General features: G+C 41.6%; 2 protein-coding genes across 5 annotated transcripts; one reads left to right on the top strand and one right to left on the bottom strand.

Annotated features, from left to right (window-relative positions):
* Positions 1-417: 417 nt before the first annotated feature.
* si:ch211-13f8.1 (uncharacterized) lies at positions 418-10,109 on the bottom strand. 3 transcript variants are annotated; one of them, XM_063884915.1, is made up of 10 exons: positions 9,450-10,109; positions 7,715-8,940; positions 6,485-6,551; positions 5,355-5,507; positions 3,586-4,733; positions 2,842-2,983; positions 2,266-2,488; positions 1,652-1,764; positions 1,381-1,571; positions 418-943 (listed from the first exon to the last, which is right to left on the bottom strand). In XM_063884915.1, the coding sequence occupies exons 2-10, from the start codon at positions 8,904-8,906 to the stop codon at positions 750-752; spliced, it is 3,423 nt and encodes a 1,140-aa protein (XP_063740985.1). In that variant the 5' UTR covers positions 8,907-8,940; positions 9,450-10,109; the 3' UTR covers positions 418-749. The 3 variants fall into 3 exon arrangements, with proteins under 3 accessions (XP_063740985.1, XP_063740984.1, XP_063740986.1); XM_063884914.1 differs by having other exon boundaries at positions 6,485-6,557; positions 9,450-10,108; XM_063884916.1 differs by lacking the exon at positions 9,450-10,109 and having other exon boundaries at positions 6,485-6,557; positions 7,954-8,229.
* Positions 10,110-10,387: 278 nt separating this feature from the next.
* Positions 10,388-23,840, top strand: rc3h1b (ring finger and CCCH-type domains 1b). 2 transcript variants are annotated; one of them, XM_063884918.1, is made up of 20 exons: positions 10,388-10,549; positions 11,815-12,232; positions 13,606-13,726; positions 13,871-14,110; positions 14,255-14,430; positions 14,634-14,834; positions 14,988-15,120; positions 15,354-15,472; positions 15,774-15,886; positions 15,990-16,235; positions 16,519-16,727; positions 16,897-17,306; positions 17,434-17,592; positions 17,816-17,968; positions 18,225-18,447; positions 18,650-18,740; positions 18,894-18,990; positions 19,318-19,521; positions 19,754-19,857; positions 19,956-23,840. In XM_063884918.1, exons 2-20 carry the CDS (start codon positions 12,002-12,004, stop codon positions 20,110-20,112), a joined length of 3,387 nt encoding a protein of 1,128 aa, XP_063740988.1. In that variant the 5' UTR covers positions 10,388-10,549; positions 11,815-12,001; the 3' UTR covers positions 20,113-23,840. The 2 variants fall into 2 exon arrangements, with proteins under 2 accessions (XP_063740988.1, XP_063740987.1); XM_063884917.1 differs by having other exon boundaries at positions 18,647-18,740.
* Positions 23,841-23,859: the final 19 nt, after the last annotated feature.

Raw genomic sequence — 23,859 nt, 5'->3', positions numbered from 1 at the left:
ACTTTGGGTTCTAATTGATGATCCTACATTTGCAAATCAATAGGCTGAACCTTATTGATTTAATTGACTCTGTTTTAAAATTTTGATAAAAATAAAATAAATAAATTGTGTTATAATTCATAAACCACATTCTTAATATACACGTTTTTATTTATTTATTAATTGAATTAATAGTTATTATGTTTAAATGTCTCAGGAGCCACAATTATATTGTGGTACATCATTCCACAAGTCAATGATATGGAATAATCATTAAGATTAATAGTAAACATTTAAATGTGGCAAAATATTTTATACACAATATTTTCTACACTCATTTAGCATTTAGGCTGTCAAAATAAATCACAATTTGAACATAAAAAAAGTGAAGGTTCAACTATGTCCGACCATAAATAAATAAAAACAGTTGTCCTGAAGTTGAATCATATTATAGTGTTGGTTTTTTATTAGTATCACAATATAAACTCTGGAATCCAGTTTACCTAGTGCAGATCTACATACTACTTCATTTACATACTTTTTGATTTGTCCTTTGGTTATGTTTTTGATTTGTCATTGCCATCCGAGTCCCTTGCAGTGTCATATTCTAATGAACATGCAACCCTGTAATCTCATGTAACATTTTCACACATCAAACTGCACTGAAGAAAACTCTATTAACAGGTTACAGTCAATGGTCAGTGTTTGCAGCGGTGAATTAAAATCCATAGCTGCAGGAGAAATGGCTCTTTGCCATGCTTTTCTCCCAGTCAGCGCTGGTTGCGTCGGGCCGGCATGATCCGAAGAGAAGCGATACTTTCCCGGGTCATGAGCCGTGTCACATGGTCCAGACTGAGTCCAGCTACTGCCTCTCCATTTACCTGAAGAATTTCATCCCCGATGCCAAGGAGACCTGTGTAAGGACCTTCAACACCACCGTCACCCACTTTCTCTACATACACACCTGGAAAGCAAGCAATAAGAGGTGAACAGAGAGAAAGAAGACACATGAAATGAAGGTAAAAGATTGTTTGGATATAATGAAAATAGAGGAGGTAGTAGAGAAGGGGAAAACAGGTGCAAGCAAAAAAGGGATCCAGATGATACCTTTGTTTTTAGTGAACGATAAAAAACAACAACATTGTCAACATTAAAACAGCTTTACTACGATTAAGAGCATTTGTATCGGAATATGTTGAATATAATCATGATGATTACCAATTTTACAATTTAACAGTAAAGCAAAAGGCCCATATATATCTGAACAATGACATATGCAAGATAGACAGCTTAAGAAAGCTTTAATGATAAAGAATAGCCTGAATATAATAAAATAATAAGAGTAAAATCACAACACTACATTTAAGAAAGTACAAATACAATGTTGATTTAAAAAGTTACCTGTGTTGGGTCGACCTTTGCCCCTTGAGATGACAAAACCAAAGGGACCATTTGGGGGTCTGACCAGCTCCAGAAGGAGAGTCCCATCAGGGAAAGCCTGGGTGACCCGGCCCACAGGACGCACAATTCTGGAGGCAAGTACATCTTCAGCACTCAGGGCCCTATGAAACTCGATCTGAGGACTATCAGGGCTGTAACAGCAAACATTCAGCTTTAGTCACAGAAAACTAATAAAGTAAACAATGTAGAATGTGTTTTTTTTTACACTCACCTGGGTGCCAGGCCATACGGTATCCGCACCTCTCCCAGTATTGTTGAACGTTCTGTTCTTCTCTCCAAACTCTGCACTGAGGAGGCTTTGCGCAGTTGGGCCAGTGGCAGCACCTAGTGGAAAATAAATGGCACTGTAACAAACAATGTTGTTGATGTTTTTCATATTGGCAAAATGTCTCTGGATCGGCTTTTGGAAGTGCAACTTTTTGGCTCTAAAACACCTATAAATCTAACAATGTGTGATTGACACCACAAACAATACGTTCTATTATGGGATGGTACAGAAAGTTGTTTACAATTTTTTTAATGTAATCTTACAGCTGCCAGGAGGACAACAATGATGGCTGCCACAGAAAGTAGGAAACATGGACAACCTGGAATTCATTATCTCTGCTCCCAGTATCAGACAGATAGGTAATACATCAAAGCATTAGTTGGTCCAATGTGCCAAATAAGCAGTGAAATGTACTTTAAAGCAGAACTAGAAATGTGTTTTCTGCCTGCAGCTTCCTTTTTGGGAAAATCATCTACTCGATTTGATGAAACAAAACTAAGGACTATGGCAGAGCAACACAACAGTCTTGAACCAAAATGAAAAAATGTTCTACTCACCGTGTTCAGTGTTTGCAGGGAGGGTGTCCTCTGCATGCGGATGGCGGGCTGTGGTCTACGCGTGGGGCTTGGGGAAGCTGAGCTGACCATCCGGGAGGCCGAGGGTAAACTGAGCTGTTCCATGCTGCTGGAGCGGCCTCCTTTCACCAGCCTACCAACACTATTCAGACCAATGGAGGAGAAGAAGCGACGTAGGAAGAGCTTCGGTCGTCCATCCATCTTTCTGTAAAAGGACAGACGGAAAGATCAATTTTTAAGAGTGTAATATAGACACAAAATAGTTTAATTAAGACACAAAGACATCACCAACATAACAAGCCAGGGATAAAGATTTTTGCTCTTTGTTTTATTATTCAGCTCTGAATGGCATTAACAAGTACAGGTCTTCATTACCAGAAGAGGGCAGTATAGTCTTGATGTTCACAGAATCATTTTAATAACAACATCCTGTGGACTGTAGGTCAGGGTTTTAATCTCCTAACTGCTACCAGCCTGGCATGCTAAATGCATTTTGGGAACAGCATGGGGGGGGGATTTATTATCTAAGCTTTAAAGAGCGCTGTTACTTTGGCTTACCTGGAACCGTCAGAGTTTTCCTCCCATATGGCCTCAGCTTTCAAATGTTCTGCTCTCAACAGCTCGGCTCTGAGGTCCTCAGCCCGAGACATAGCCAGGCCGCGCAGAGCGGGACGACACTCAGACCCAGAACCAGGGTCACCTGAGGGAAGATCAATTTTACTTAGTGGATGCCAAACAATCATTTTCCTGTATTATTTTGTAGTCATTTTTTTCCACTCTATTGCATTGTCAGTGTTGGACAGTGAATAAGAGCATCTTCCTAAGAAAGTTACTTAAGTACAATTTTGAGGTACTTCCTGCTACTTTATATTTCAACTAGTATTATAGCCTACTTTTCAGAGGCAAATATTGTCATTTGTATTCCACTAAACTCATTTGATAACTTTACTTTGAAAATGTAGATACAATTGCAATGTATTAGTTACTTATTTATGTGTTACTTAAAGATCATGTGAAATATATATTTATATATTATAAACATATGTAATCACGATTAATAATCTAATGAAATAATATATTTAACCTAATTGTTATTATTTTTTACATATTTAAGTACATTTTGCTCATACTTCATAAAGAAATCAAAAAATGTTGCTATATAGTTCTTATTTCTAGAATAGTAAATCCTCCCATTAAAAAAAGCAATATAATTGGACATGTAATGGGCAGAAAATCAAGTGTACGAGACCTTCCATAGGAGCTGAAATCTATCTGCAGTGCTCATCCCCAAGGACCACTTACCTCCATCTGGAGTGGCATCCCAGAGTTCAACAGCTGGCAGGGCTGCGGAGTACCTCAGGGTGGAGGGTCTGATACAGGGCACTGGGTTGCTTGTTGCAGGGCTCCCTTGGGTTAAAGCCACTGCAGGCTGTCCTCTTGCCTCTGGAGAGTCCAGGAGTTCAGAATCCTGTGATCCTCCCTCACCTCCCAGATTTGAGGTTATCTGGAACTGCACAGTGGACTGTCCTGCAGCATTGCGATTCCTTGAACTGGACTTCAGGGCCGACTTTATAGGCAGCGTTGGGGGAGGAGATTCTCTGAGTCCAGATGCCTCAGGCAAACGGGGCTCCAGAGCGATGGGACTATCAGGGGAAAAAGAAACAGCTCTGCTAACATTGAGCCTGTTCCTGGGATTTGAGTTACGCCGCTGAGCCCAAGATGGACCGTAAGGGCCATTGCCAGACTCCAGCCGACTTTCTCCTTTCCTGCTCCTTCTCCTAAGTTTCCCGAAACCTGATGGTTTCCACCCCGTGCTGCTCTCTTTGTTTTCCCCCAGCACATAAGCTCCAGCAAAAGTGACAGTTAGAGGAGCTTTAGGACGAGTACTTGCTTCTGGCTTGTTATGAGGCACAGAGCGAGTAGCAGCTTTTTCCCGTGTGTCCTCAGGCTGCGGTGGCTCAGGGTTCTTTGGATCTGACTGTGATGACATTGGCTGAGGCTCCCTGACTACAGAGCCACATGCCTCACATTTCTTCACCAGCACTATTATCTCTTTAATCACTGTTGTGGGTTCGCCACTGACACCGGCAACTTCTTTCTTCTGTAAAGGAGGCATGGAGACACTTCTATGGCTTTTGTTCCTCTCTGATCCACTACTGCTAGGCTCCGTGTTATTTACTTTTTTCTTGGATTTTGGCCCCCCTGGCCTGCTGCGCTGTTTCACTCTATCTAGGTACCGACACTCTGCTTCTTTCTCTGATTCATCTTCGAAGCGCACCCGTGTGGGGGAACAACCGTAACGTCTGGATCGAGCTCCTTGGTCACCTGGGGAAGTGTCTCTTTGGCTGGGGATGAGGAGGGTATCAGATACAGTTTGAGCTGCATCTTCTTTGGTTTGAACAGCTTTCTGCTCTGGCACTGGAATGGGAGACTCAACTTGCTGCTTCTTTCTGCAAAAGAACACATGTTTGCCTATAAGAGAGTAACAGTTGTTTTAAATGTATTTGTGATATAGGATCTCTGAAGCTAAAATGAACATGAAAGTGAAACTGAATTTCAGCTATCTCTCATGAATAGAGCAGGTAGATGGAAAACCTTTTCAAATTGAGATATTTTTGAAGATTAAATAGACAAATGACCTAACAATGAGAATTACCGTACATAGTGGCTGCAGGTAGGTATGGGATACTGGCTGCAATGTAAGGTCCAATGTAAATCTTCCTTATTCTGAGCTAAGAGAATGCTTCTTGCTAATACAACAGATTTTAAAAGAAACAAAATTGTGTGACGTGTTCAATGTTACACGAACAGAACAACAACAAACATTTTCTCAACATCTCAGCTCTATGTATGTCAAAGCTTCAAGAGAAGATGGGAAAAAGCAGAGGGGAAGATAGGGGTGACATAAGGATGGGAAACTGAGGATTAACAGATACACCAAACTCACTTCAGCAAATGAAACTTGTTATAACTACAGTGATTCATAACCGTGCACGCAAAACTGTACAAACACAAAGTTGTAAAGATGCCAAAGAGGTCATAGCCCACGTAAGTAGATGAACCCAACTTACATGGTGGATCTCTGATCAGAATGGGAGCGTCTGCAGGGGAGATCATCTTTAATGTGATTTGAGCGAGCCTTGAGTCGGGCTCGCTCCAGAAGAAGCTTGGCTTGCTCATGTCTTGGGCTCAGTGGGAGTTCATCACTGATGGCAAGAAGTGACCTGGCAATCATGACAAAGATGCAAATTAGTAAAGCACTCCATCATTCAGGGTGATGAAAACAGCAAGGGAAAGGATAGAATAAAAGTGATTGATGAAATTATGAGCATCTGTTTGAGTGAAAATATATATTTGATTAAGTTTAATTGTGCAAAGCTGATTGTACAGTATGCGGTGTCGAATCCAGCAACATTATACATCCTGCAGATTGACTGAACATTGAGTGAATCAAGCTGCGTCTTCCTAAGCTGTTTTATGTAATATCAAATAGATAGTCAGGGGCGTGGCACTGGTGGTGAGCAGCAAAGAGAAACGTCATCCTAACATCTATCCTTATGCCCAGCGGCTAAGCTGCTCTGCATTGTGATTCATCGCCCTGCTTGTCTTTATCCCCTGGCCTTGTGATAAAGATAGCAGGATACATCAGCCATGTGGATTATCCTGTAATGGACTGAGTGTGATTCATTGTTTCTTGTGTGTCAAGAGGAGGAAACATTCAGTTACAATAGATTACAGTTTGTCATGTAATTTTTTTTATACCAACACAAAAACAATATAATCAGCAGCTTTCTGTTTTGTCTCATGTGAAGCCGTTTTATTCTGCAGTTTATTATGATAGTGACCAGAATGATCTATAATCTATAATAATGGCAGGAGGATCAACTGAAAAGGGTGGATCAGATGAACTATTCAACCTCTTAACAAATTGTTTTTATTGCTCAGTTGCACAAACATGTTTGATCAAGGTTTGCCAAATACCTCACACTCCTTGGACATTTCTTCATGAATATATTCTATATGATTTATTACATTTTAGTTTGACACTAGCTGCTTCAATCCAAGAAAAAGTGGACTCTAAATTCCCTCAAGTTGAGCTGTAAAAACTGAATTTATGAGGAAAGGATATACAGTATATGGTCCATAGGAGTTGTGAGTCACTATGCCTGCCAAGCACATAAAGAAGCTTTGCACTGCTCACCTCAGATAGGGTTCAAGTGTCTGTGCAAAAATGGCTGAGTCTGAGCTGTCCAACCCCCCATGGGCACCTGCAACTGGCAGAACAAATGTAGAATAATACACATCACAGCAAAATGAAATTAATAAAATATTGATAAAAAAGGCTTTATAAGTATTCAAATATTGAATTCCCATTATTTTCAGTTTTAGATTACCTCGACATTTATATAATAGATCTTATTTAAAAAATAGCCTTATGTTATTATATATTCTTATTTAGTGTCTCATATTGTGGGAGATTTATGGAAGCATACTGTCAAGAGAGCCATCATTCATAATGTGACCAACAGGGTCATGTGGGTATTAAACCAATTGGATCTTTGTATCATGTGCATTTTCATAAACCGTCATACCATTAGATTCAATGATAGTCTCATAATAAGAGGTTACACAACGACTGAAACTGAGGGCCGATTTCCCAGAGACAAGAGGGGAAGAACAACTGATCATCCTGGATTTACCTCATGGATTGCACTGACTGTTGTGGTATTGACAAGCTGAGATACATATGGGTGGTTGACGTGAACTCAAATCCAAAGTGAAAAAAATAATAATTCAAAAATATATGTCCAATGACATATAATTATATTCCTATATATTTATATTTGTGTCTGTAAATGTATGTTGTATATATACAACATACATTTACAGACACAAATATAAAACAATATATATAATATGTCATCTTACAAGACTACAAAGACACCCATTACCATACAGATTGCGATACAAAAGCTGGGACACTTCCCCCACGGCTCTTACTGCTAATAATAGCAACACGCTTATGCACATCTGCACATCTGACATCTGTTCAACGCTTGGAATCAGCCAGGCTACATACTGCATTTCAAAACAACATTATAGCTAGACAGACACAGGCTTGTATACGGAACGCTGAATTGAATTGAATTTTTTAGTTGGTAAGTATTTTGAGCAAAAATAAATAAAAAAAATAAACTGTCTTCACATAACCATTGTTGATCATTGTTTTGCTTGTTTTTATACCTAACACAACATAATATTATGTATTGTAATGAAAACTAAAAGTTTAATGACACTTTTAATGTTATCAATCCTTCCATTAATACTCTGAAAATAAAACCTCCTCAGATCAATGAGTCAGTTTTAATTATTCACAAAAGTGATTTATTTGACATTTATTACATGCACCTTTTTTCCTCATGACACCTACCTTTACAATCCACTCTGCATGCTGTGTCTCCATAACAGTCTACACTTTCTCCGTCGCTCTGCTCTCTGTCCTCCCTGTAGTTTTGTTGTCTGTCCCTTAACTTTACATATGCTCTCTGCTTCACCTTCGATATCTCATCAGCAGAGAGAATCCCACTTTGTGAAGACGTGCTCTCCCAGCTGTCTGAACTGCACAATCCTTTGGCTAAGTACCCATCATCTAACTCCTTCTGCTCACACCTGTCCAGGTAGCACTCAATGCTGTCCGAGTGTTTGAATTCAGAGGAAGCCTCAATGTCGTCCACCACATCGATCCTGGGGCTTGATTCCACTGGTTTGGACTTCCTCTCAGGCTCTGCCACTTGTTCTGTCTTTTCTGTCTTAGTGTGGTCGATTAAAGGCAGAGTAGAGGTTGTGTTGTTAGCGGTCACACCATTTAGAAGCAATGTTTCAGGACGTGCCACTCTCCAGAAACCCTTGGGAGGTGCCCAGTGTCTGGTTGATGTGGCGGACGAAATAGATGTTGAAGTAGCAGAGGTGGTGGTAGGACAGGAGGAGAGCACAGGTGGAGGAGGAGAAGGGGAGGGCTCATCCTTACTACTGCATGAGTTGTCAGACAGAAGACTCTCTAGACTGGTGCCCTCCCCGAGCCCACATAGCTGGCCTGTCAGCAAACTTATCTGCTCCACATTTTTCTCTGCCCCTTCGTCTTCAGTTTCATCTTTCTCATGAAACAACTGCTCTCTTCGTGCTTCAGCTGGAGGGCTGTGGATTTCCAAACTTACTTGCACCTCTACCTCCTCCTCTTCATCGCTACTGCTCAGGTTCTTTAGAGTGCCTGATCGCCATGAAGGGGCAGGCAGAGATATCGGACCCTTTCCTCTGGGCCTCTGTCTGAGAAATACTTCCGATGAAATCTGACCAGCTGGACTGCTCACTAAGACATCTGTGTCCAACCTTTCTCTTTCTTTCTCTCGATCTCTCCCTCTTGTCCTTCTCTGTGTGAGTGTCTTCACCTTGGTCTGTAGTGCATGCACAGCCGAACTCTGAGGAGAAGGAAGTTGGGGATTCAAGGATGATGGTAGGAACACAGGTTCAGGGACAGTGATGAGTCCCCAATTAATGGGAATCCCGGTAGGTAAAGGGGAACTGGGTTTTGATTCAATATTGTCGACCACCTTCTCTTCCTCCATTGGCCGGTCATGCACGGAAAAGCCCAGACAGATCCTATAAATAAAATAAAGAAGTTTTTGTACACATGATGAGAAAACCATGCCTGTATCATCCAGTCTCCATCTCTGTTGCCACCAACTTTCTATCTGGCTGTGTGGTGAGGAGATATGTAAAGTGGATTCAGTGCGTTGACTTATCCACTGATTACTTTGCAGTGCACAGGATAATCCTTTAGAATGAGAATAAGCAACTGCTGCCAGCAACTGAGCCCCTGCTCGAATAAACAATTTATAAATGTTTGCTGTCAGGCAAAATCAACAATATTTCATGAAAAATAATTATTCTCTTTAAATTAAATACGTTTATGCATTGAGAAACAATAATTATTATTTAATCAGAAGTTGAAGAAATGTACATATACAAACATGTCGTGTCATATTATGTAAATCATATGAATGACACATTGCTAAAAGCCAATTTAAGAAAAAAATGTAAAAATGAATAGCTTCAAAGATAATCACTTACACTACATTAAGTTACATAAATAACAGCATAAAGAGTACCTGGATGTTTAGTAAAGGTGGTGTCCTATTAAACACAATTCCAGCGTTGACCATCACGAGAAAAGTTAGGCAACCATAAATGCTGACGCATCCGCACAAATGTAAGTAAAGCATCCATTGTTTCAAAAAACCTTCGCCAACCGTGAAGATATTGAATCGCTCATCCTCAAGTCGGTCGCCAACCTAACGAGAAGAGAGGCAACTTTCACCTCCAGACAACACGAGAAAAAACAAACACCATCCCTCGTTGTTTCTACAGATCCGCGTGCTCTGCCTTTACTGACTGTCTAAACTGCTCCAGGCAGGCGAGCCAGCGGTCCCTCAAACATGATTGGTCCGGTAATCCCTTCAGAAATCAGTGGGATTAGACAAAAATGGAATACAAAAAATGCCTGCTTTAATTTCGTCCTTGCCTCGCAAACCCGTTGAGGAGTGAAGCTCTCTGTTGCGTAAGTATTGAGTACACTCACCGACTCCCTGCACACAATAATAAGCCAATGAAAAGGACCGAAAACAAAACTAAAATGGCTTAATGGGTTTGAGGCTAAACGAGATACCCATGTGTCATTCGTTGGTATTTCGAGTGTTTTGAAATGCTAAAATGGGTTTTTTAGAATACAGACTTGTTTTGATTCGTAAAAAACAACAGTTTATTATTATTTGTCAATACAGCTGTTCCCTCTCTCTATTTTAGTCCATTACAGCTCTCTCCCTTCTTATCTCTGTTTGCAAAGACTCGTACACACACGCGCGCGCTCGCGCACAGTAGACCTAATTAGAACAGTGTTCTACTTGCCAGTTGTCAGAATCCCCAGATGTGATCAAACTCAGGCAAATGCGGCTAAGTTTTATGTTGTAGCTGTACATGTAGACAGATGTCAGCAGAGGGCGCTATCACCACATACTCGCAAGCAAACACACGCACTCGCACGCACACACATTTTGCCCAGCTAGCTGTAACCGGCTAGCGAGTCTGTTGTCGAGTTGACACCCTCCTCCCCAAACCTCGGCAGCAGCTAAGCTGCACAGTCGACATGGCAAGAAAATATCGCAACAATTTCCTAAAGAAAGATGAAAATCTTCCAAGTCTTTTGGAATGAGTGAGTAGTTTTGACGATTACTATGGATTTGTACCGAAATAATCTAATGCTAGAAGCTGCATGTTTTATTTTAGTCACATTTATGACGCATAGCTATGGATAGTTGTTGCTAACGCGGATGGTAGCTAGCTAGCTAGCCTGCTATCCGCTAGCAGAGGGAGGAGTAACGCTATGGTTTGTTCGCTAGGCTGTTAGCTTTCAATGCTCAGTCGAGTACTTATGTTAGCTGTTGTTGAAAACGGGATGGAAACACAATCCACCATAAGTATGAACATTGGGAGCCCAATTAAATAAGCATGTCTGGTGAAACTAAACATATTTTCAAGGCAGCTTGGTTTCGGATACTATCGTTACATAATCCCGCTGTTGCAAGTCCAATGGCTACACTTTCAAGTGTCACTGGTTCTGCTCTAGCTATCGTTTCATTGACCAACACACACTATGGTAACTTGTGTTCTGAGCAGTGAAATGGATTCCTTATCACCGTTACATTTCTTATAATTATGATGTCATAAGCAACCAATGGTAGATTTGAGAGTAATATGTTTTCTATGTTTCAATCAGACGACGTTTACTTGCTAGCAAGCCTAGCCACCCATAGCTTAGCATGCTAACAGTAAGCTAACGTTACCTACAATTAGCTAGCTAACGTAGCGCCTCGGTGTCAGATACATTTTAAAGGCTGTATTACCAAACGTTTATTGAATTACATCCACGATAACTAATTCGTTGAGCAAAATTTAAATTCCGGGTAGCATTATGTTTTACTACTCTATTAGTGGACGATAGCATCATAACAAGTTAGATAGCGCAGAGGGACTTGGTTGTTAGCCTCTTCAGGACCCTTTGTCCACAGTCACAGTGGTTATCAGCTCTTCTAAGTAGGCCACACAGCAGTTGTTTTGATCCTTCTCCGTCGGTAGTTTCCTCTGTATCTTACAAATATGTGCGGTGCCTTCTATTTTGTGTTTGTTTTGTGTTATGACTGAACACCACATACCGGCTGTAACGATTATCAAAGGCAAAACTAGTTTTGACGATGTATTTTCCTTTGTTTAATATAGTATAGTATCGTTAGCCACTGCCCCTATAATGCATTTCCTAAATACATGTGCACTCAAACAAAACACCAGCATGCTTTGTTGTTGCACTGTTGGATAGCACATTTAAAAAGCATAGTCAACATCATTTTGATTGTATGCAAATTTGTTCAAATGAGGGGATGTTTGCACATTTTTAATGATCTTTCTCTTTCTCTTTTACAGTGTTCATCGTGCGATGTGATCTAAAATCCACAATGTGTGAGGACATTTAAGAACAATTGAGTTCGAAAGAAAAATTCTTGATTCCAGTGGAATCTTTCATATATATATATATATATTATTATTAGATTTTTTTCCTCTGTGTTAAAGCTTACACACATTTACACACTCGTCCCATCAACATATAACCATGCCAGTGCAAGCACCACAATGGACGGAGTTCCTGCTGTGCCCAATCTGCACACAGACATTTGAGGAGACTGTTCGTCGGCCCATCAGCTTGGGCTGTGGACATACTGTCTGCAAGATGTGCCTGAACAAGTTGCACCGTAAGGCCTGTCCCTTTGACCAGACGGCCATCAGCACGGACATCGAGCAGCTACCTGTCAACACAGCCCTGTTGCAGCTGGTGGGAGGCCAGGTAAGAGTTTTTGTATTTCGTCACCCGTTTGGCAATTTAGGACAAAGATGTTATGTTTAAACAGACAGCAGACATTGTTGAGGCTAGCCTTTGATGAAAATAACAGCAGGGATGTTTTAACAGTTGATGATACAATATCTATCCTGCAGTTGGGATGTTTGTGCAATATCTGTTTATGGATTACATTAGAGTGCTACACACAGGCTATTACATGATGCTCATAGCTTGGAGATTCCTTTATGAGTCATACACCAGTAATTGCATTAATTGTGTTGGTTTACTGAGTGCTGGCGCAATAGGTCAAGCTATATTCTTCTGATTCGTTTTTTAACCAACAGGGTGCGAAACATTTAATGGTGGTTTGTTTTTGTTGGCAAAGTTACAAGGTATACACTGCTTAATGTAAGTGTGTCGACGATGAGCCAGTTTTGTGTCTGATTTAGTCATGACAGGTGGTGTCTCGTCTCTTAGCTCAGTGCCTTTTTTTAGTATTTCTTTTTTGTATTGCGCTACTGCAATGAAAAAAACGTCCAAGTTTGGGATTAATAAAGTATTTCTGATTCTGATTGCACTGCGGTCCTACAATTATTAGCGTACAAAGCCTAATCAAAAAATATAACTTCCGAAATAAAAGTTGTTATTATAGTTCTGTACCTATTGTTGTTGAGGTCAATAACCTCATTTATCATATAAAATTCCTCAGAGCTTCAGGTTGATTTGATCAGTAAAAAAGCAAAAGTTCAACGGGTGAAATTGTTATTTTGATGTATTTCAAATGTTGCCATTGGTTTCCTTAAAATGCACTTGCAGTGCATAACTGGAATATTGTGCTTGCCTTGCTACTAAGCGTGATACTGTATAGCAGCCTGAGCAGGAAAATAAAGCATGATGAGAAAGTGGCTCTGTTTTAAATGATCTTTATTATTATTGTCAACTGGGAAAGATGCAGGCAAACAAGTGACAGCAAAAAGAGAATAGAGCAGTACAATGCAATGATGTATTAAAATGTTAGTTATGTAGTCAGCTATTTCCTTGGTTTTTCCATAATGTAAGTATGGGCCACAGAAAACACACAACACAACACAAATAGTGGAGGACGCCGTTGTAGTCAACCCTCAGCACTTCTTAATTAGAAAAATTAGGGATGTATTAAACGTTTGCTTATATTATTCAGTTGGTAGGGTGTGCTGCTCAGAGGTTTAGATTTTTGTTGCAAGCTAAGTGCCTGTGCAAGTTAAAAATATTTTACCAAAATCTACCTGCATGTACACAAATTGGCATTTTAATTAATTGATATTTAGAATTATACTAAAGGACACCACCTTTTACTATGGCTTGTCTTAATTTTTCCCCCTCTCTGTGCCTCGCTTCAGGTTCCTAAGGTTCAGCCAGTCGCATTGATTACCAGTCCAGAGGACTCGCAGCATTATGAGGAGGCCCGGCAGTGTGTCGAGGAGCTGGCCCTCTACCTCAAACCCCTCAGCAACACCCGAGGTACTCGTATGCAACTGCAACCTGATTCTATTGCTTAAAAACATGCCAATAAGATGATAGGATGAATTATAAAAGAGGAATATTTCTTGAATCTGAGTGTATGTTCCCTCAGTTGACCAGTTGTCCTGTCTAATCTCTCACCAGGTGTGGGCCTGAGCAGCACAGCCCAGAGCATGCTGAGTCGACCCATGCAGAGAAAACTGGTAACTCTGGTCCACTGCCAGCTGGTGGAGGAGGAGGGCCGCGTCAGAGCCATGAGGGCAGCCCGCTCTCTGGGGGAGAGAACCGTCACCGAACTCATCTTGCAGCACCAGAACCCGCAGCAGCTCTCTTCAAATCTGTGGGCCGCTGTGCGTGCAAGAGGATGTCAGTTTCTAGGGCCAGGTATGTTTTCCACCACCTGCAAATAGAGATAAGCAGATTCAATCATTTTTTTAGAGAAATAATTACGTACATCCTCTATAAAAGTTTGCTTTGGCATTCAGTTGTTACTCATGGTTGTTATGTTTGTGGTTTTCTCTCTCCTAGCCATGCAGGAGGAAGCTCTAAAGTTGGTCCTTCTTGCTCTGGAGGATGGCTCTGCTCTGTCCAGGAAGGTGTTGGTTCTCTTTGTAGTCCAAAGGCTTGAGCCACGCTTCCCGCAGGCCTCTAAGACTAGCATTGGCCACGTGGTGCAGCTCCTTTACAGGGCCTCCTGCTTTAAGGTATGTCCCTGACTGAGAACCAGAAGAACTTTTGTGTCAAATAATGTCATGTTGTACTGCTCAACAACAGAGCCCGTTTTTTGTTTTTCAGTCGTAACAATGGTGTGAAAGCCACATTAAAAAGAGCTCTCTGCAAAGGAAGAGAAACAGAGCTGGGAAGAAATGTCCCCTTACGCTTTCCTTTGTTCTCTGTTGCTACCTAGGTGACCAAACGTGACGAGGATTCATCCCTAATGCAGCTGAAGGAGGAGTTCCGTACTTACGAGGCTCTGCGGCGCGAGCACGACTCTCAGATAGTTCAGATTGCCATGGAGGGTGGACTGCGCATCGCACCTGACCAGTGGTCTTCTCTGTTATATGGAGATCAATCTCACAAGTCCCACATGCAGTCTATCATAGATAAGGTGTGTGAGATAAGAAACTGTTTTGTTTGGATGTCATGTTTCTCCCACAGCAAGGCATATTTTATAGATTATTTCATGTGGTATGCTCCATGCTGCAGTTTTTAGGCTCCTTTTATATAAAACACTAACTCAGTTTTTTTGCTTTTGGCACAGCTGCAGACCCCGGCGTCTTTTGCTCAGAGCGTCCAGGAGCTGACGATTGCGCTGCAGAGGACCGGAGACCCTGCCAACCTCAACAGGTTGCGTCCCCACCTTGAACTACTGGCCAACATTGATCCCAGTCCTGGTAAGAAACAAACACCTCAGTAACCTTCATATATATCTTGTATATAAATGAATTGTATATATGTTATAACAAGCAGCTCGGATGCCAGAATATGTTGAGATATGTCTAACATTGTAGTTTATTAGTTTTCCCACCTAAAAATATTCTGTGTATTTATGTTTTATCAACAAAAAATGACCACCAATTAAAGTATTTAGATTAAAGTCTTTATTTCTCATCTCTTGTTTCTCCAGATGCTCCCCCTCCCACTTGGGAGCAGCTTGAGAAAGGCTTGGTAGCGGTGAAAACGGTGGTGCATGGCCTGGTGGACTTCATCCAGAACCACAGCAAGAAAGGAGCTGACCCCCAACAGGTCAGTTCATGCCTTAGACCACAAAAAGGACTGTGCCCCATCCTTTGCATGTGGCTTAAGTAATCCAACTATCACCATCATAAGAACATCCACTTTTCGCTTGTTACTAAGAGCATCACTTCATATAATTTACACTTATTTATCTTTTCAGTATCACCCAGCCCCTACTGCAATGTTAAATATCTCTGCTTTGAATCGTTCTTCTCTTTGTTGTTGTGCTAAACACCTTAAAAGGGTTTCAACATATGTCACAAAAAGCCATGTGTTCTACGTTTGAACAATACTTGATGTCTCTCTTTAGCCGCCCCAGCACAGCAAGTACAAGACATACATGTGCCGTGACATGAAGCAGAAGGGAGGCTGTCCTCGTGGAGCCAGCTGCACTTTTGCCCATTCTCAGGAAGAACTGGAGAAGTGAGTCCGACACACATCAACATATAGGATTTAAATAAGACTTGGAATGAAAAATGCTAACAACACCCAGTTTTCCTCATACATCTGTGCTATGTCCTCTCAGGTATCGTAAGATGAATAAGCGCCTGGCAGCTCGCATTCCTGGCTCAGGAGGGCTCATGGCAGATGATGGCCTTCCTCTTGATGTAGCAGTGACTAGGAAGCCTTCCCCACTCACCAACGGTAGCGGTGGACCTTCTTTGCCTCAGCTCATTGCCCGTGGCACAGAATCAGTCCCATATGAACTGTTGCGAAAACCCATGAAGATCGATGGAGGGAGTCCCAATGCCCCAGGATCACCACCAGATGGGTGAGAGAAGCTTTTCTGTACATTGAATTATTTCTCAGTTAAACATCAGGCAACCACGTGCCATGAAGTAAAACTGAAACAAAGGAAATTTAATTTGCCATATTCATTTAATATAATCATTTTGTGTAAGCACAGCATAGCCTATTCACACTTTTTTACATCATTTATCAACTGCTAATTCATCGGTGAATCTATTAGTCGATAACTCTGTAAAAACAGTTGCTGACTGTATGGCACACCGTGGTTGCTACATTTTTTTAAAACCTGAAATGTATTCCTGTAGCATGGATCAAATGATGCCCAAACCTGGTATGCCCCCCCATGCCATGGCCCACCCAAGGATGCCAGTAGACCACCTCTCTGGGGTGAAGCACATGCCAGTGGTAGCCAGAGGCTCGCCAGTGTACCCCCAGCCACCGCATCCTGAGATGTGCTATGACGCTCGCCCGCCACCTTCTGCTTCTCAGTATGATCCCCCACAATACCCCACAGGTAAGGGGTGTGTGTGTGTGTGTGTGTGTGTGTGTGTGTGTGTGTGTGTGTGTGTGTGTGTGTGTGTGTGTGTGTGTGTGTGTGAGAAAAAGGGTTTGGTATGTTTATGTATAATACTTAGAAATAAATGAAGTGGTGTTAATGGTTGTTTTTGCTTTTTATTTCTCAGGGTACCCCTACCAACAGCCACCACAGTATGTCCCTCGGGATTACATGCGTAACCCCCCTCCCCCGAGTGAGTCAGGACCTCCTTACCAGGACCCCTACCCTGGCTACGGCCCTCCAGAGCGCCCCTACCAGGCCCCTCACTCCGGTCCACCTTTCTCTTATCCTCACCCTCCACACCATGACCGAGGTCGTCACGGGACCTACTCCGGCCCCCCACCTCCCCCACAACCTTACCCATCTCAGAGGGATGGCATGGTTAGGATGAGTCCCGCCCCTCTGGATATGCCCCCTCCATCAACAGGACCGGCTAACTCCCTTTACCACCAGGAGCCCAGTGGCCGCGATAGATACCCCCCTGATGGCTACTACACACCAGGGGGACAGCCTCCACCCATGAGGACTTATGTCAGGGTGAGTTGGTTAAATATTAGCTGTTTGCCGTTTAATCTTTTGGGATGCTAACCTAGTTTCAAAATACTAAAGTAATCGCCTGCAGTTCACAGCAATGTGTGTGTGTGTGTGTCTCTCTCTCTCTCAGGGGCCATCGTATAGCGGTTCACAGCCCAGCTTGGACTACCTGCACCGGCGCCGCCAGGAGCTGTTATCCCAGCTGGAGGAAAGGAAGGTCATCTCCCCTCCACCATTTGCTGCCTCCCCCACTCTTACTCATTCCTTCCCCAGTGACTATCCATCAGAGGTTGGTGAAATTCATACTAGAGTTGCACAACTTGGTTCTGATCTTCTCTCCTTTCTAAGATAAATAAATGATAGCGATAAACATTTTTGTAACTTTGTTTTTATGGAAAATGGAAATTTAAACTGTATATTAATCTAAAAACAGACTTTTATATAACTTGCATGTTTTCCAAAACTGTAACCCATTTAAAAGTGATGCCACTGTCTTTGTATTGTGTCTGCAGTATGGTGAGGACTCCAAAAACATGGTGAAATGCAGAGAACCCGACTACGCAGGGCAGTACTCTCCCTGGTCTTGTGAAACCATTGGCTCCTATATCGGCACAAAGGATGCCAAACCCAAAGACGTAATGGTTCCTGGTAGCATGGACATGATGGTGAGTTACACGGATACGTTTTATAGTAACATTATGAGCAATTAGGGTTGAAAAATGAAGCATTGTGGTTATGATCCAGTGTTGATGCACAAAACTTAAAGGGCAGCTAACATGAAACAAGATGAATGATGGTGTTATGAAGTGCAAGCTACCTTTGTTTTGTTTTGTTTGATGAAGTGTTAATAGCCTGAAAAAACAACAAGGAAACTCAAACTTCTTCCTATTCTTAACCTCTCCATACCTTTGTGTCTCACAGAATGCGGAGGCTAAGAGTCTGCGGGAACAATCGCTGGAAGCCCCTCGTAGGGGTGCAGAAGTCAAAGACGATGACCCTATTATCCCATTTGGCCCCCAGCCCACTGTTTCCCGCTTCGGAGCCATCTCCCGCACCACAAAGACGGGCTATCAGACCCCAGTCCCTGTGCAGGCTATGGCCTCCACCCCCCAGAACCCAAGCTCTAAACACATGGCCATGCCAGGTAAACAAAACAACAAAATTACTGATAGATCTATTTATATCACTGTTATTTTTGTATACGTAATACAAAACCTTTGCATTAATGTTAACACGGATCACTTTCAACTTTTAAGTTGAACCGTTGCAACATTTCGTATAGTTTTGGTGTTTATTCTCTAAAGTTTGGCATTACAAAACATGTCTGACCACCTCGTCCACAGCAGAATACCCATATGGAAGCCATGGAGGATGGGGTGGAGCTTCATACCCCTCCCACCAGACAGCCTCCTCCTCTCAGGGACACTTCAGCGAGCGGTGAGGACTGCTTCTGTTTTACTGGCATCTTTTTTAATATTCATATACTGACACTAATAACACTAGGGAAAATATCAGAACTGCATATAGGAAAGGTTACACTTGTGGCTTGTAATTATTGTTTTACATTCTTAATGTATTTCCCCCTGACAGGCTACCTATGGCAGCTACAGACAGAGAGCAGTTAAAGATTGAGCTGCAGCAGGTCAACCAGCAGATCAACCAACAGACCCAGATGCGAAGCATGGAGGTGTGTATGCTCTGAGTAATGAGACCACCCAGGAAGGCCTGGAAAGTAGCGAAATTGATTTGATAATGATTTTAAAATAATAATCTACAAAGATGTTTAACCTCGAGAGGTGATGATGTCAAATGTGTGTATTTATATCCCCATCCTTTAAAATGACCACTGATGTGGTGAATCCAAATCAGTGGGCAGTCATTCTGTCTAGTCGCTATCAAATGTAGTCAACACAGTAATATCCAGTTTTCATTTCACACTGCAGTACTTTGGATTATTGCCCAAAAATTCCAAATTGTGCACACATCCTCTTAACTTCCTGTCTCTCTGTTACAGACTGCCAGAGACTCTTTAATGCTGCAGAGGGAGGCCAGTGGAATGGCAGGCCAGCCTGGGCAGCCAGGCCAAGCGGCAGCTCAGCAGCAGCCGAAGTGGCCAGCAGGGGGAGCGAGCACAACATCTGTCTCCAGTGAGCAGCTGAGCATGGAGCTCCACCAGGTGGAGAGAGAGATCGGCAAGAGGACCCGTGAGATGGCTTTGGTAAGGGGGGGGCTGGGGCTGTTGGAATCAATAGGGGTAAAACAGTGTTACTCTATACAACTTATTATGGCACCAGGACACATTATAGTTGTTGTGGTGTGGTTGACGCATTGAGACAAAGTAGGGTTCAGCTGGATCAAATATTTTGTCACAAACAGAATACTTGTAGAAGAATAATAAAAACAGGGTGTTTTACCAGCAACTAAGCATGTTTTGTCAATGTCCAAACCAGGAAAACCAAGTAGCCCATGATGTCCAGCAGTACAAGATGAAACCTGCAGAGAATGGACAACAAGATCACAAAACTCAGCTGGAAGAAATCTCACTGGCTCTCGGGTGAGTAAATGTGGACTTGACTGTAAGGTTGTGTATATTCCCTGAGTATCGAGCTGTTTCATAAAGCTGACCTCTTTTCTTCCTCCTTTTTAATCCAGCGAGGTGTCAAACGGCTCCAGCAGTCTGCAAGAAAGTGCAGTGGGCGGGTCCATGCTGTCACTGACCAATAAGACGTCTGCGATGAGCCTGTGCTCTGATCCAGGTGCCACTGGTTCAGAGATGCAGAAGAATGGCGTCGTCCATTCCTGCTCTTAGGCAGTACACTCACACACACACATAGGCACACACACACGCACACACACTCAAGATGCTCAATTGAAAAGCATGCACAGGCACACATACACCCATTCTATTTAGAAGATGAGCAGTATCTGCCGTGATATGAATTTTCTTTCTTTTTGTTCTGTGAATGAGCTTTTTTTTAAATGACTTTCCTTGCCTGGAAACCAGAGCATATGATAACATTTCTCGTGTGTGTTAATTCTTTTTTTCTTTTTTTTTGTACTGGGATAATAGATTAACAAGGCTCACAAAATATATCAGGAAGAGAAAATGGTGGTAATGTTGACAGTGGTATTACATTCTAAAGGATAGGCCTACTCAATCCTTTATAAACACGAAACTTATTCATGTATTTGACCGATCCTCCCCCAATAAGATTTTTGGTTTAGCTGCACTAGCTCACATGTAGACGCAGGGTTGGATAAAGAGGAGCAGATTACCAAGCACTCTCACATGCACTCTGAGAAACTTCTCTGTAGTCTGATGATATATGAAGGTAATTTAGGAAACGGCGGAAGTGTCACTTGGTACTCAACCCCATAATCGTAAAAAAAAAAAAAGTGGTTGCCCAGATGTAGATGGTCTGAGGAGGAAAACGCAGTATAACGTCCCACCAGTATTCAGCTGAAATGGAGACGCAAGGTGTTACAGAAACGGCTTTTTGCACCAGATGCACGTCTTCACCTGCCACAAGAGGTATGATTTTATTAGTGCATTTTATGAACACATGTCTGTTTCACACTTGAAAGCAGTATATAATATATTTAATTGAAGCATTCTGTTTTAAGGATTGCAGCAAGTCTTTTTGATAATGAGCTTTCCACATGTTTTCTATAAGGGAATCTATTATGTGCTTCTCTTGGTCGTGGTGTGACCTGATGTGGTTCGGTTGCAATGCCTTTCGCCTGAACTCCGTGGGACTGCATTCAGTCCTAGCTGATTTACGGTGTGAGATTTTTTTCACAGCATGCTCAAAAATGTAGGTTATTTTTTGGGTGAATGCACATGATCAGGCTGAGAGAGAGCACATCTGTCTTCCTCAGGAATCAGGTGAATGTAGGGTCTTTTATAACATAGGCTAAATAAGGATTTCCCTCCTCAGAGCTTCTCGTCTGGCCACACAAAAGGCCTCCCCATTGGGATTATCTTGTCATTTGTTCTCCTAACTTCTATGAAGTTGCCTTCCCTTGTGTTTTTTGTTAAATTTTGTTTTATTTTTTCATGCTTTACGTTGTTACGATTTGGGGTGTGGATTACCTAGTGAAGGCTTTTTAGAGCTTAGCTGAATGTGTGTCGTCCTCTATCATGGAGGTTGAAATCCAAACAAAACCCAGATTTTATGATTTGTACTCTGTAACTGTAGGATTATGAGCTAAACAGAACACTTACAATCATGTAAACAGCTGAGGGTATGACTAGGTTACTGAACTTTCAAAGATAGATGTGCACAAATATTTAGCAGTCAGGCAATTTTTACGTATTAATTTATATCCCGTTGAGTATAAATCAATCATCTTTATTGAAGAGTATTACAATATTCAAGTCACATTTTCCTCTTTGATCTACACCTAATGTCAACATCACCACCATTACCACAAGTATAGCTCTTTCTCCATCATGTAAACTGTTTACTGCTGATGCTCCACACTGAGCTCTTTGCCTTTTGTAAACAATTAGCATGGTTGGCTACAGTTTTACAGCTCTGCTGAGAGCGAGTGAGTCCTTGTGTTTGAACGGTTGAAGGATAGAGGAGACGCTCTGGGTCAGGTCATTTAAGTTTAACGATGGGCCTTCGTCTTGGTCAGACGAGGGCTACACAGCAACTGACAGTTTGGCAAATCCCCTGATAACTGATGAGTCAAAATAATAAAGACACAAATGTTTTGTGTCTCTCATCCGAACGGTTTGATGGGCATCTCTTGCAATTTGTCAGCGCTATGATAATGGATGTTTGGGTTTTTCTTTTTTAAATTTCCTACCACACTTCAAGCCTCTGGCTGCTCCTTGCTACATTTATTGTTTAGGTACACAGCTCACTTATACATATGAGTATGTATACATACATTAATATACTAAAGCACTATTAATGTGCCACCTCTTATTTTACTCGCTCAGCATTTATATTAAATGATCTCTACTTAGAATCAGCAAAATGTTTTTGTTTATTTTTGTTGTTTGATTTGTTTTCTGTCCACTGGTTGCCAACACAGACTTTATCCTTTCCCAGACGAAGGACTTCTGTGCGCATTGATGTGTGTTCACTTAATCTTTTGTGTTCAAACAAAGATGTTCTTTATAGACTATTCTTCCGAAGAAGACAAACACTCTGTAACTTTGGAAAATGTATGGAGACGTTTTGTGTGTGCTAGATTGAATTGTAGAAATGTACCCTTAAGTTTTTTCTCCCCTCAAAGTGTGCTGTACTGGGTGATAGTTTTGAGGTATTAGCGAAGTGTTGGGGTTTTATTCCCACCCCTGCCCCCAAGAGGATATTCAGGAATCCCTGATGACAGGTTGGCCTTAAATCCTCTTGCTATGCTCCTTTTAGCTTCTTTAGGAGCAAGAGGTAATCTCCAAAATACTGATTAACACTGAATTGGCATGATTTAGAGTCGTACAGAGGGACTCTAGTAGATCCCCCCTCCCTTTTGAAAATGTCTTGTAAAACAGCAACATGCAAATAATGTAAATCGCAAGATTTGAAGAAAGTGTTTTTTATTATTTTTTAAGGAAATGTTGTTGACCTAGCTCGGTTTGTAGTTCTTTTCTCTTTCTCTTGTTTTTTTTGTTTTCTGCAATAGTTGAGTGAATTTACTGACCTACAAGTCTTACAGTCTTTGATGCATCATCTGACCTGATGTGTAGTCGACAGCTAAGAGTGACATTCACACAACAGTGTTGTTCTTATGTGACAAGTATTTACAATATATTGGCCCAGCAGCTCAATTCTGCTGCTAAAATGCCATGAATTGGCAACAGATGTTGTTCCCTTAATGATATTTCTCACTTTTCTAAGTGCAAGTCAACTAAAAAGATCACAGTCCTGATTCTATCTGATTGTCCCTGCAGGTCTGAATGAGCCTAAAACACCTGTAGCTTATCAGAACTGCCGTACAAAGACGCATGGGGTGGTTTACTACAGTGAAAATAGCAAAGATGTGCATTTCCGTCTCCTGTGTGTTATTGTTTCTGAGTGGAACTGCTGCCTCTAGCCCTCATTTACACAACCAGTTAACCCCTCCACTCCCACCCTGACCACTGAACTCTGTTACTGCTGTTTGAGGCTCACATTTTATTCCCTGACTTTCTGGGGAAATTCGCAAATGGCTATTTTATATGATTACTCCCTTGTAAAATATCTCTTAAATTAAGGTACAGGTTTGATTTCAGCAAGAAAAAAGTTTTTATATGTATATTATACTCCATTAAGGAATGTCTAGAATTATCTTCCTCCAATGTGGATGTAGCCATTATTACGCCATTTTATGACTTTGTAAGAGAATTCACTGTGTGAAAATTGGTTTGCATTTTTGTATAATACAATCTGCTTTTTTTTTCGTTTGATACGAGAGGGAGGTCAAACTGGAAGTTTGAAGAGAGAAAAAAAATGAACCTGTGAAATTGAGAAAACAAAGTGTAACTTATGTACAACAGTGATTCTAAGCTGAGGGGAAAGATTAAATGATATTGCTAACTCTGAATATATTTGTCATTGTTTTT

The sequence above is a fragment of the Eleginops maclovinus genome, chromosome 6 (genome assembly GCF_036324505.1).
Source record: "Eleginops maclovinus isolate JMC-PN-2008 ecotype Puerto Natales chromosome 6, JC_Emac_rtc_rv5, whole genome shotgun sequence".
NCBI classification, from domain to species: domain Eukaryota; kingdom Metazoa; phylum Chordata; class Actinopteri; order Perciformes; family Eleginopidae; genus Eleginops; species Eleginops maclovinus.
This window is presented reverse-complemented; position numbering and strand designations above follow the sequence as displayed.

Coding starts and splice junctions, on each gene's coding strand:
- si:ch211-13f8.1 (XM_063884914.1), bottom strand. CDS start 8,906: ATGGAGGAAGAGAAGGTGGTCGACAATATTGAATCAAAACCCAGTTCC. Junction 5,508..6,484: donor ACACTTGAACCCTATCTGAG/GTGAGCAGTGCA, acceptor CATGATTGCCAG/GTCACTTCTTGCCATCAGTG. Junction 2,489..2,841: donor GAAAACTCTGACGGTTCCAG/GTAAGCCAAAGT, acceptor GTCCTTTTACAG/AAAGATGGATGGACGACCGA.
- rc3h1b (XM_063884917.1), top strand. CDS start 12,002: ATGCCAGTGCAAGCACCACAATGGACGGAGTTCCTGCTGTGCCCAATC. Junction 14,111..14,254: donor ATGTCAGTTTCTAGGGCCAG/GTATGTTTTCCA, acceptor TCTCTCTCCTAG/CCATGCAGGAGGAAGCTCTA. Junction 18,448..18,646: donor TAAACACATGGCCATGCCAG/GTAAACAAAACA, acceptor CCTCGTCCACAG/CAGAATACCCATATGGAAGC.